The sequence below is a fragment of the Etheostoma spectabile genome, unplaced genomic scaffold (genome assembly GCF_008692095.1).
Source record: "Etheostoma spectabile isolate EspeVRDwgs_2016 unplaced genomic scaffold, UIUC_Espe_1.0 scaffold00570096, whole genome shotgun sequence".
NCBI lineage: Eukaryota > Metazoa > Chordata > Actinopteri > Perciformes > Percidae > Etheostoma > Etheostoma spectabile.
Window position 1 is genome coordinate 1 of NW_022605529.1, and position 12,758 is coordinate 12,758.

Genomic DNA, 12,758 nt, shown 5'->3' on the forward strand with positions numbered 1-12,758 from the left:
AGCGGGTGAATAAACAAAGCAGGCCTGTCCCCCTGTTGAATGTGATGAATACGTCTACTGGATACACAGATCATGTGTGGTGGCACAAAAATCATTCATGTTTTTAATACAAATTATCTTTACTGTACATTTGACTTATCATTTACAAAACAATATCTATTGTGTGTAGCAAATATTAAAAGTTCTTGAAGACAATGGTATCTTTAAAAAACTACACACAACAGCTATTTTAGGCTACAGAGCATGCAAGTCATAAAGAGAACTACAAAGCACATATTTCATATTTCTGTAACAAGTGGTTACTAAAATCCTCTCATCTGCTAAATGGTACACCATAGACAGCATGTTACACAGTGAGACTTCATTGCCTTTAGTTGTACACATTTGTATTTACCTTCGCAGACCACACCAGCATCCTCAGTGTGATCACAGTTGTGGGATCCAACCCCCCTGTGTCTGCACTCGCTGAGCTTTGATTCGCTGCCTGTGCAATTGACATCATCCAACCAGATGGGCCCGCTGCCCTGTCCAAAGCGTGCACGTTGTGGTGCTGACATGGCCCTGCCACAGCCCAGCTGTCTACACACAACATGAGCATCAACCAGCTCCCAGAAATCGTCACAAACCGTCCCCCACTGTCCACGTAGGAAGATCTCTACTCTGCCAGAACAGGAGCTGGTTCCTCCATTGGCCAGATGGACCTGCCCCTCAACTGCTGTGCTGTTGCCTAGAGTTGTTTTTGTAGTTTCCACTTGACCGGTGGTGAAGTTCTTAGGTGGTGGACGAGGTGTGGATGGTAAAACTGTGCTTTGGGTTCTGGTCGAACTGAAAGAAAAGTCTCTGTGAAAACTCACATGACAACTAAGCCTTTAACTGCCATCAGCATTACAGTAATTAGGGAAAGCTTAACTTTCTTTATAACCAGTAGGCAATTTGAGGGAATATGCCATCCCCCTTGTTAGCAAAATGACCCAAATGCCCCTTGTTTACCTGTCATCCCCACTCTCCATCCCCTAGTAGCAGACAAATGTCAGGGGCAGAGGGGTTGTTAAGATGAATGTGTTAGTTTAGTCTTCCTGACGCATTGATCGTTTATCTGACTGAGGATTGTGCAAGTTAGAATCTATGGCCACGACCATGGCTCTAAAATATCAGTAGCCTAACTGTGCTGTGTATGATAAATCTATAGCGCTGTTTGTAATGTTGAAGTAGCGGACAGATTTGTCATCATGACTTTTTTTCTGAGTTCCACCCTAGTCTTGGTTCTATAATACTCTCTAAACTATAAAGCTAGCAGCGGGGGAAATAAAACAAAGCAGGCCTGTCCCCTGTTGAATGTGAAGACTACGTCTACTGGATACACAGATCATGTTGTTGTTGTGCACAAAACTTCATTCATGTTTTTAACACAAACTTATCTTTTACTGTACGTTTGACTTATCATCTACAAAACAATATCTATTGTGTGTAGCAAATATTAAAACTATTTGAATAGACCGTTTATCTAGTTAAATGGACTTCTTGAAGACGATGGTATCTTTGAAAAACTACATACAACAGCAATTTTAGGCTACAGAACATGCAAGTCATAAAGAGAACTATAAAGCACATATTTCATATTTCTGTAACAAGTGGTTACTAAAATCCTCTCGTCTGCTAAATGGTACACCATAGACAGCATGTTACACAGTGAGACTTCATTGCCTTTAGTTGTACACATTTGTATTTACCTTCGCAGACCACACCAGCTCCTCATTGTGATTACAGTCGTGGGTCCAACCCCCTGTGTCTGCACTCGCTGAGCTTTGATTCGCTGCCTGTGCATGTGACATATCAACCAGATGGGCCCGCTGCCCTGTCCAAAGCGTGCACTTTGTGGTGCTGACATGGCCCTGCCACAGACCAGCTGTCTACACACCACCTGAGCATCAACCAGGTCCCAGGAATCGTCACAAACCGTCCCCCACAGTCCACGTAGGAAGATCTCTACTCTGCCAGAACAGGAGCTGTTTCCTCCATTGGCCAGATGGACCTGCCCCTCAACGGCTGTGCTGTTGGGTTCTGGTCGAACTGAAAGAAAAGTCTCTGTGAACTCACATGACAACTACAGCCTTTACTGCCATCAGCATTACAGTATTTAGAGAAGGCTTAACTTTCTTTATAACCAGTAGGCAATTTGAGGGAATATGCCATCCCCCTTGTTTGCAAAATGACCCAAATGCCCCTTGTTTACCTGACATCCCCACGCTCCATCCCCTAGTAGCAGACAAATGTCAGGGGCAGAGGGGTTGTTAAATTGAATGTGTTAGTTTAGTCTTCCTGACGCATTGTTCGTTTATCTGACTGAGGATTGTGCAAGTTAGAATCTATGGCCACGACCCTGGCTCTAAGACAGCTAGAATGTTTCATTTTATGTCATGGTGCTGTCATAAAAATGGCATCTTAATATTTAAGTAAATGTAACAATGAAATCTCTTCAGTTAATCACCAGAATAGAAACATGCAACGTTGAAAGTACCCACAATAAAAATCTATTTACATTAAGGTTGTTGGTCTTTTCAAAAGGGAAAGTACAATTACATCGTAAATATGTGTTATAATAAAATGACATTGTTTTCCGCTTATGACTGGAATACATTTTGTATAATCTGTTGAATGCCCATCCCCAAGTTCTAACCTATATGGTGGTCTTTCATTGAACATATTAGAAGAGAGAGGTGTCAACCTGGGAAAAATTGTATTTGACTGTATTTAAAAGCAACATGTTTACCCCAAGATGTAAGACTGTTTACCTGAAACGCCTTCTGAAAAACTCAGAATGAGGAGCCACAACAAACCCCCGGGCACCCCCATTATGGACCACATCCACAGCAACTTGCTGGAAAAGACAAAAGAGATGTCTTAAAACCATATTTTCAAATGATGCAGCCATGCACTACTCTGTCAGTATTTGTACTTACATTAGAAAGACTGTGTCAGAATCCAGACGTTGGTAAAAAGTTGAAAGTGAAACTCTCCCAGCAAATGAAATGATTTATAGGTCGGTTTGTGTGTTCAAATGACCATACAAAGCAATGACTGGTGAAACACATAAAAGGGTCAGTGTGAGTACTGATTACATCAAAAGAGTTACTTATTCATCAAAACAAGACAAAATTAAGATAAAATCAATACATTTTATGGTAGGCTACCATAATTAATCTCAGGTTAGTTGTAAAACATAATGGAGACATTTTGGTCTTCATAAGTTTGTACATGCTAACATTATTGTGTCTTGGCAAGCCCATTCATGACCAGCTTTTGTCAACAGTAGTGACTGAAATATCAGAGAGTACATTGAGTTAATTACGGCTCTTGTAAAAAGTATTTTGACCAAATAATCTTGACTCAAGGTCTACTTACTTGCTTTTTTTAGACCAGGTAGACAATGACTTAAAATCATTTTTTCAAAAAAACTCGGAGAGAAGTATGAACATGCAGCCATAAAGGGATTCCCTTGATGTAACATCAGGTGAATCTTGTCGTCATGCCTGACATGAACTGGCACTGTACATCTCATAAAGTCATTATTACTGTATAGCATTCATGTGTTGGACCCCATTCATGTTTCTACATTATGTATTCTTTGATAAGTTTTTTTTTTTTTCATCAAACGGGTTCTTTGCACCGCACAGATACAGAGTACTCTAGAAGTACACTAGAAATTAAAGGCCTTTCTCACAATCTCAATTTGATTTATTGGTCTATTACACAAGTGTGTCACTTCTTATAATTATTTACTGGAATCATTGTGGCCCTTCCCTTTATTCTTTGTCTAATATATTTCTAAACTCATTCTCCTTTAGTGTTTCATTACTCCAAGGAAAATTTGACCCAGTTCTTTGTTCTATTACAAGACAAGAGTGCTGATAATATTTTACACATGGCACTTTATGCCAGTAAGTGTATATGCACTAGCAGTATGCAACAAATCAATCAAACACTTCTTGAAAGGTTGGGCATCATTCAAAAAGGAAGCTTAATACAGCTTTCAGTCACACAGGTAGAAACATTACTAAGAAAGCATTGGTTGTTTACCTCTCAGAATGTATCTGAGTACTAGGTATTAGTAGTGTAGTGACTATGACCAGTACTTAGTTGCTAATTTGGATTATTGTTTCTAACAATTATTGTTTCTAACATGTAATCAGACTAACAATGTCCAGTCCTTTTCAGTAGTTTGAATTTAAGGCAGTTTTCTGTAGCCTTACAATGTCCACTTAACTCAAATAAAGTCCAAAAAAACATAACATAATCCGAGCACAGATAAAAACTGTTGTCTTTTTCAATTAACACCACCTGTTTGCATCAATAGAGGAACTTAAATTACCCAAGGTCAGCCTTGGCCTTGACAAAACAATGCAATACATTGCCCCCTGTGGCTTGGAGGAAACCCACTTGTATGACTCCTACAAGTAGAGTATTAGCTCAAACACTTCACTGATAAAATCAAATAATCTCTTGACCAGGGTCCTTGCTGTGTTATGGAAGTTTCTGTTGTAGAACTGTTTTTGAGAGTGAAACAAAAATAGGAGTGTTGAGAACTAAAACTAAATTTTGGTCTTTGTATTTTAATTATACCTGCAGGTATAAGGATAACAATTTCACACAGTACAGCAGCACAATGTAGAAAAGTCTTTCACGAGATATAAGAAAAAACGGGGTTATATACTGTACATCCCAGAGCGTAATGAGCCCCCCTTTGTTAACATGACTCAGCATTTCTGATAGCCAATCTAACCTCTTTAGAGACACTTGAAAATCCATCCTTTTCTCGCCAAAATTTTCCCCCCCAAAAAAGTGCTGCAGTTTCCACATACTTTTGACCTCTGGGATGACCCTGAGGTCATTGGGAAGTTAACACTCTCAACTTTTTGGTTCTAGTGGCATTGTGACACTAGGCCTTACTGACACAGAGCTACAGAGGTTAGAACACAGAATTCTATTTTCCGTCCAAGTAAATCATGTGTAAAATGATGAAAAACACTGATGTAAGCATATTTACATAGGCTACATACAAAAATAGTACCCTAGCACATGTCTCAACTTAAAACAAAAAAAATCCAGAAAAAAATGACTTGGAACAAAAGGGATTTATATGAATTTATTTCTACAGATATGTCTGTGCGTTTTCTCTTTTCCTTTCAGATAAAAAGCCAAATACAAAACTTCTCAAATTAAAAAACACAAAATAAAAAACACATCCACATCACTCACACAGATACCTGAAATAACTACATGCATAAATTTATAGGATAAGTTATTATAAATTTATGAAATGGTGAAATGCCATAAGAAGGCCATATTTTTGCTTTGACACAGCTGGAGCCATCACAGGGTTAACATTTTCTGGTCATGTTTGGATCAATCAACTTGTCTTCTGATTGGCTACACAGGGAGGCTGGTTTTATAATGTTTGATTCTAACTGGGTGGAATAGCTGTCAATCTTTCCAGGTCCCTCCTCTTTAAACACTGCGACTTGATTGGATTCCATAAGGGATAACTCGGGTTCCAGTAGACGGATGGCTGAAGCTGTCACTCAATTTCTTAGGCTTAGGCTATTTGGCTGTGTAAAAGATACAATGTGGCAGCTTCAGGGCAGACGGCAGGAGCGATCAAAATCCAAAATGATGGACTGTTCAGCTTTGTTTACGAGAAACTCGGCCAGAATTTAAAAGATTGTGAGGGGACCAGCTGTTTGGATTCAAATATTGGATGCACTTATTCTTTGAACTGTTGGCTATGTAGGAAAAAAGTTATTATCTCTGTCAGAGTAAGAAAATATTTTCTAAATGTTTTGTGTGCTCCTGTAATGTGACTTCTGACAGATACTGCTTCATTGTTCTGTGTTGTCTGCTGATATCTTGATACTATAAATAAAATTGAATTGAATTGAATTGAATATCAGACAGGGGGACTTACGTTCTGCTGTAAGAAATATTTTTTTCTTGGGTAACATGCATGAAATCATCCACAAACAGCAGAACATGTACCTTCAAAAAATGTGATTATGCTAATGATTACATGCACTGTTGGCAGTGGTTGTTGTTTTTGTTTAGCATTGCAGAATACAATTGTATGTTCAAGTAGGTTGAAGCTGAGCTAAAAAAACAGCTTTAGTTGCTGGGTCCTGGGTCGGATAAACATGTTTGTGAATGAAACTTGCCCACATACACAGCAGAACAAATAGCAATATATAGTATATGCAGACTATACGATTATGATTTCTAATGATGATGATGACATCTCACAAAATGTGCATAGATGGTATTTTATTAGGATGAAATTGACAAAAGGTTTGTGAAGAAGGGTAAGTGAATCAGACTTGTAGGAGGAAAACCTCACAGAAGAAAGTGAGATTCAGGATAAGAAATGGAAAAAAGTTTTTGCATAAGCCCACTAAGCACTAGCAGGGTCCGAATGCTAATTTGCATTAAAAGTGTCCAAATTTACCGAATGACACTTAATAACAACATTCATGACACTCAATGACTCCTTCATGTTCATGACAGGGGTCTTGTCATAATAATGATGGTGTCATGCCAGCTTCTGCCCACCCTGAAAAAAAGTGTTACTCAAAGTCTTTTATATCAGAATATTTCTTACAACAACATTGCCCCAAAAAATTTGGATGCATGTGTGTTTTATGGAACCCTGTAACGTCTTTGCCGTGAAAAAGCTGAAGTTAAAAAGAGGATGGCTTCTACAAATGGATAATGATCCTAAACACACTCAAAATCCACGGTGGATTGCGTCAAGAGGCGTAAACTGAAGGTTTTGCCATGGCCTTCACAATCTCCTGACCTCAACATAATTTAAAATCTATGGATAGACCTTAAAAGAGCAGAAAGCTCAAAGAACTGGAAGACTTGTGGAAGAAGAATGGTCAAGATACCTCAAACAAGAATTGAAACTCTCTTGGCTGGCTACAAGAAGCGATTACCAACTGTGATACTTGCCAAGGGGGTTTATTAACTCTGCAAGGTGCCCAAACCTTTGCAGACCCCATTTTTTGTTTTGTTTTTGAAAGTTTAAATGATGGAAATAAAATCTAACTTTTGTGACATAGAATATGAATCTCTAATCTGTCATTTGATGCCTTCTTCATGCACATTAATAAGACTTTTACTGGGTGCCAAAACTTTCAAACCTCACTGTATATAGATGGAGGCCTGAGAATGAGAAGAAGAAATGGAACTGCTGTAAGACAACCTTTGAAATTTCAAAGGTTGAAATTGATTTCCCATCAAACAAACCAATGACTAAATGCCCTTTTTGGCAGCTACATTGGAGCTCATAAACTGTTGGGCAACATCACAAACAACTGATCACATTTTCCCATGATTGCTTGACCCCTAGTAATAAATTGGCATAACCAAAGTTATTACAAATCATCCTGAGGAAAAAAGAATTTGGCGACAGTACATCCAATAGTTGGACCATGAATGTTAGTAAACATTTTTTGACAATTGATCTAATAGTTGATATATTTCAGTCGGGGCCAAATTGGTAGACTAACCCATCGACAATGCCATCCCAAAATAAAAAAAAGAACTGAAAATCATTAAGTTATTAATGAACACCCACCTTGTCAGCAGTGTTTGTTTGTGATCGTCCTTCTCTTGCATCTCCAAACAAACAGACTGCTGTTCACTGGGTCTAGTTCCAAATATATCAATGCTTTTGCATGTTTGGGTTTCCGTGTGTCAGAGTGACAGGTGGAAGCAGAAGGTGTTTTGCATGATTTAAAACAAATTTATGATGACTCTTGACTGTAAATAAAGTAGGGAAATTTTCCTCACATCTTTTCAGGACACAGGGTCAGCTGTAGAACAAAACCATTGATAGTGATCTAGGAAGTCATAGGGGGCCATAGTGTAGTAGCAGATCAGAAAGGTATTTGGGACCTAAACCGTTTGTGATTTATAAATAATAAAAGTATTTGAAATCCATTATTTGGAGCTCATAAACTGTTGGGCAACATCACAAGCAACTGATCCATTTTCCCATGATTGCTAGACGCCTGTAATAACTTGGGATAACCAAAGTTATTTCAAATTATCCTTAACTGACTAAGTGCATTGTACAAATTAACGACTGGATGTGTCAGAACTTTCTGAAATTAATGAAGGAAAAAACTGAGGTGGTTGTTTTTTTTGGAGCAAAAGAGGAACGATTAAAAGTCTGCGCTCAGCTTCAAACAACAATGTTAAAAACAACAGACAAAGCCAGAAATCTTGGTGTAGTCATGGACTCAGACCTGAACTTTAACAGCCACATTAAGACAATTACAAAGTCAGTATACTATCACCTTAAGAATATATCAAGGGTTAAAGGACTTGTGTCAGCAAGATTTGGAAAACTGGTCCACGCTTTCATCTTCAGTAGACTTTTCTACTGTAACGGGGTCTTACAGTCTCCCTAAAAAATTATCAGACAGCTGCAGCTGATTCAGAACATTGCTGCTCGGGTCCTCACTAAGACCAAGAGACTGGATCACATCACTCAGTTCTGAACTTTTTACACTAGGGTGACCAGACGTCCCCGGTTTCCGGGGACAGTCCCCAGTTTTGGGAACCTGTCCCGGCTGGATCCGTCCCCGGACATGTCCCGGTTTTCACTGCGAAATGACAGAACCGAAATTGGAAAAAAAAGAAAACACTGAGCAAACGTAAGCCGATAGTCGAATACCCTACACCTGCAAGCTCCAGACCGCCAGAGCCAGTGTTCTCAGAGCTCAGAGATATTTTAGAAAGCCATATTTTGCGATGCTTTACTAGAGTCTGGGGGTTTAGCAAACGCCATTTCGCTGACTTTTATTTTTTTTAAAGGATCTTAATCTTTAACAGAAAGGTCGACCTCCTTAGAAATCCTTTCCATAATGTTGTCAGACACTTAGAATATTAATCGAGTCTGTCAGCAGCAAAACAAGCACTTTATGAACATAAATAAACTGGACAAATATCCTATTAACTTACATTGTAGCTTGTTTCTCTGCTGCTAACTGCAGCGATCTTGTTTAATACTGCATCACTGTTAAAGGAAAAATGTCCTCAATAGTTTTATTGTATCCGATACAAACAAGCGTTGCAGAAAACAAGCCTGAAGCAATAAAGCAAAGCTGTCAGATAAATGTAGATCAGTGAACATTACAACATTATGAAATATTAAGACTTTTTACCTTGAAATATTAGACTTTTTATCTTGAAATACTAAGACTTTTTATCTTGAAATATTAGGATTTTCGGCTCAGCCCCTAATGAGAACAGCTCTAGGTCTAGTGTCCCCGTTTTAAGTTTTACAAAAATAAACATGATGTGTTGGAGGTATATACGCTTCTGAGCTGAAAATGTCCCGGATTTTGTCTGAGAAATCTGGAAACTTACTTTCACGGCTTCCTGTGTCCAAAGAATTGATTTCAAAGTACTTTTGCTAGTTTATAGATCACTAAACGGTTTAGGGCCAAATACATTTCTGATCTTCTACTACACTATGACCCCCCCAGACCTCTCAGGTCATCTGGGACAGGTCTACTTTCTGTCCCCAGAGTCAGAACTAAACAGGGTGAAGCAGCTTTCAGTTTTCTATGCTCCTCATATCTGGAACAACTCCCAGAAACCTGTAGATCCGCTGCTACTCTCAGTTCTTTTAAATCAAGGCTGAAGACCTTTCTTTGATGTTGCCTTTCTTTAAATGATTGCTCATTTCTTTAATGTTTAATTTCTTATGCTGAACTGTAACTCTTATTCTTGGCTTTTACCTGTTTTTATTTTTTAACTGTTCTTTAACTGTTTTTGTGTAAAGCACTTTGAATTGCCCTGTGCTGAAATGTTCTCTACAAATAAAGCTGCCTCGCCTTGAGGAAAAAAGAATTTGGCAACAGACATCCAATAGTTGGACCATGAATGTTAGTACACCATTTAATGACAATTGATCTAATAGTTGAGATATTTCAGTCGGGGCCAAATTGGTAGACTACTCATCGACAATGCCATCTCTTTGAGCCATTTCAAAGAAAAAAAGAACTGAAAATCATTAAGTTATTAATGAACACCCACCTTGTCAGCAGTGTTGTTTGTGATCGTCCTTCTCTTGCATCTCCAAAACAACAGACTGCTGTTCACTGGGTCTAGGTCCAAATATAACAATGCTTTTGCATGTTTGGGTTTCCAGTGTCAGAGTGACAGGTGGAAGCAGAAGGTGTTTTGCATGATTTAAAACAAATTCATGATGACTCTCGACTATAAATAAAGTAGGCAAATTTTCCTCTCAATCTTTTCAGGACACAGGGTCAGCTGTAGAACAAAACCATTGATAGTGATCTAGGAAGTCATAGGGGGTCTATTGTACAGTCCCTGACAAAAGTCTTGCGCTTGTGTACAAATTGACCTGAAGTGCCGCTGAAATATATTTCTAATCAAGATTTATTTTAAAAGAAATGGCTCATTTTAATCCCAACAGCTTCTTAATAATGTTTCAGTGCAAAACAAAACTGTCAAAAAGTATTCTAATATTCACAGCTTGGTAAAGCCCATTGAGTCATTTTTGCAAAGACATAAGTGTTGTCGCCTTGTCATATGAGCTTCACCTGTGACTAATAATGGATCAATCGTCTCAGGTGTGTATAAAACACAACCCCAGTACACTAGACCTTCACATCAACTGCAACTAGACATCTGCAAACATGCCTAAGATTCACCCTGAGACTAAAGTTTGGATTATCAAGAGGCTGAAGACCAGATCCATGCTGATGTGGCAGACACTTCAATGTGTCTCAGCGTCAAGTACAGAGGATTAAAAAAACATTTGAAGACACTGGAGACGTTTTTGACAAGCCAAGGTCAGGCAGACCCGCAAGACAACTGCTCGAGAGGACCGTTGTTGGCTCGAAAATCGAAGGCCAGCCTAGCAGAGCTCCACGAGACCTGGTCCCTGAAGTCCCTGTGTCAACCAGAACAGTTTGTCGGATTCTGTCTCGAAATGGCCTCCATGGTCGAATCAGTGCTAGAAGCCGGCACTAAACAAAAGACAATTGAAAAACCGTGTGGCATGGCAAGGCCCACAGCCTGCTAAAAGGATGGACGCTGGAGAAGTGGAAGAACGTGGATTTTTCAGATGAATCTTCTGTTGAATTACACCACAGTCGGCGCAAATATGCAGGAGACCTACTGGAGCACGCATGAATCCAAGATTCACCAGAAAACAGTGAAGTTTGCTTGCAGAAAATCATGGTCTGGGGTTACATCCAGTATGGGGGTGTGCGAGAGATCTGCAGGGGGGAGGCAACATCAATAGTCTCAAATACCAAGACATCTTAGCTACCTCTTTATATTCCCAACCATAAAAGAGGCCAAATTCTCCAGCAGGATGGGGCTCCATCGTATACTTCCTCTCCACTTCAAAGTTCATCAAGGCGAAGAAGATCAAGATGCTCCAGGATTGGCCGGCCCAGTCACCAGACATGAACATCATGGAGCATATGTGGGGTAGGATGGAAGAGGAGCATGGAAGACCAAACCAAAGAATATTGATGAGCTCTAGGAGGCATGCAAGACTGCTTTCCTAGCTATTCCTGATGACTTCATCAACACATGGTCTGGATCCTTGCCAAACCGCATGGATGCAGTCGTTCAAGCTCATGGAAGTCATACAAGATATTACATTTGGATCTCACAGCACCACTATTTAATTTGCGACATATTTTATTTTTTTATTACAAGACTTTTGTCTTGCCAAAATTTGACCTTTCTGTCTGTTTAAATTATAAATCTTTTTTTCAGTGCAACTAATTTATTTCAGTGCATTAACATCCTTTGGAGGGTTTTAGCTTTTCATATGAGCTATTTCTTACACAAATTGATTAATTAAAAGTCATGTTAATAGCAGGTTGTTTCACATTTGTCCCCACCGGGCATAATTCAGCTGAATCAGGACATGTAGACCAGAAACGGGGGTAATCCCATAGACGAAATATTAATAATATAATCAATATCTATACAGTCTATGGGTAATCCCATGCATCCCTTATTCTTTCCAGCTAGAACATAAAGCTTCCAGCATGAGCCATCCCACAATCAACTGCAACATGAGGTCACACAGGTGCGACGCCGCCTGTGCTCCAGAGACCCGGCGACAAATGTGAGTAGATATTAAATTAATTTCTAACACCGCTGCTTTGCTGTGTTGATTTGCGAGCTGAGCAGGAGAAAGATGCTTTATGTTTTAATTTGGAGATATTCTCTCCCAGAGGGAGGAGCGGGCATGTAAAGGTAAATGTCAGACAAAAACAAGTAGGGTTAAAAATATATATTAAGGTAGTAAATTAACAGCTAAATGTACTAAAGTATCAAAGTAATATGTCACCAGGAGCCACTTGGAGAGATACCTGCTGCTGTACAAGTGCTGATCTTCAGCTCATTAGATGGTCAGTTAGCTCCATCTAGTGGACAGATAGTAGAACTCCATCATCTGATGAAACTCAGTACACAGAGACCTCAAACTGTCTGACAACAACAGGAAGGTGACAAATGTGAAGGAGGATCAGCATATCCTGATCATCCAGACAGATTTGACATCTGGCCAAGCTGCTGTGTAGAGATGGTCTGACTGTCGCCTGTTACGGGAGGTCCAGAGGAGAGGAGAGGTTGAGATATCAGTGAGTTACAGAGGAATCAGAAGGAAAGGAGACAGTAGAGACTGTTTGTTTGGATATAATGAT

The 12,758-nt window shown here is 39.3% G+C and overlaps 1 protein-coding gene across 1 annotated transcript; it reads right to left on the reverse strand.

Annotated features, from left to right (window-relative positions):
• Positions 1–290: 290 nt before the first annotated feature.
• On the reverse strand, positions 291–2,240 carry LOC116685635 (deleted in malignant brain tumors 1 protein-like). Its single transcript, XM_032510594.1, has 3 exons — positions 2,234–2,240; positions 1,731–2,070; positions 291–825 (listed from the first exon to the last, which is right to left on the reverse strand). Exons 1-3 carry the CDS (start codon positions 2,238–2,240, stop codon positions 321–323), a joined length of 852 nt encoding a protein of 283 aa, XP_032366485.1. The 3' UTR covers positions 291–320.
• Between the last annotated feature and the right edge of the window lie 10,518 nt (positions 2,241–12,758).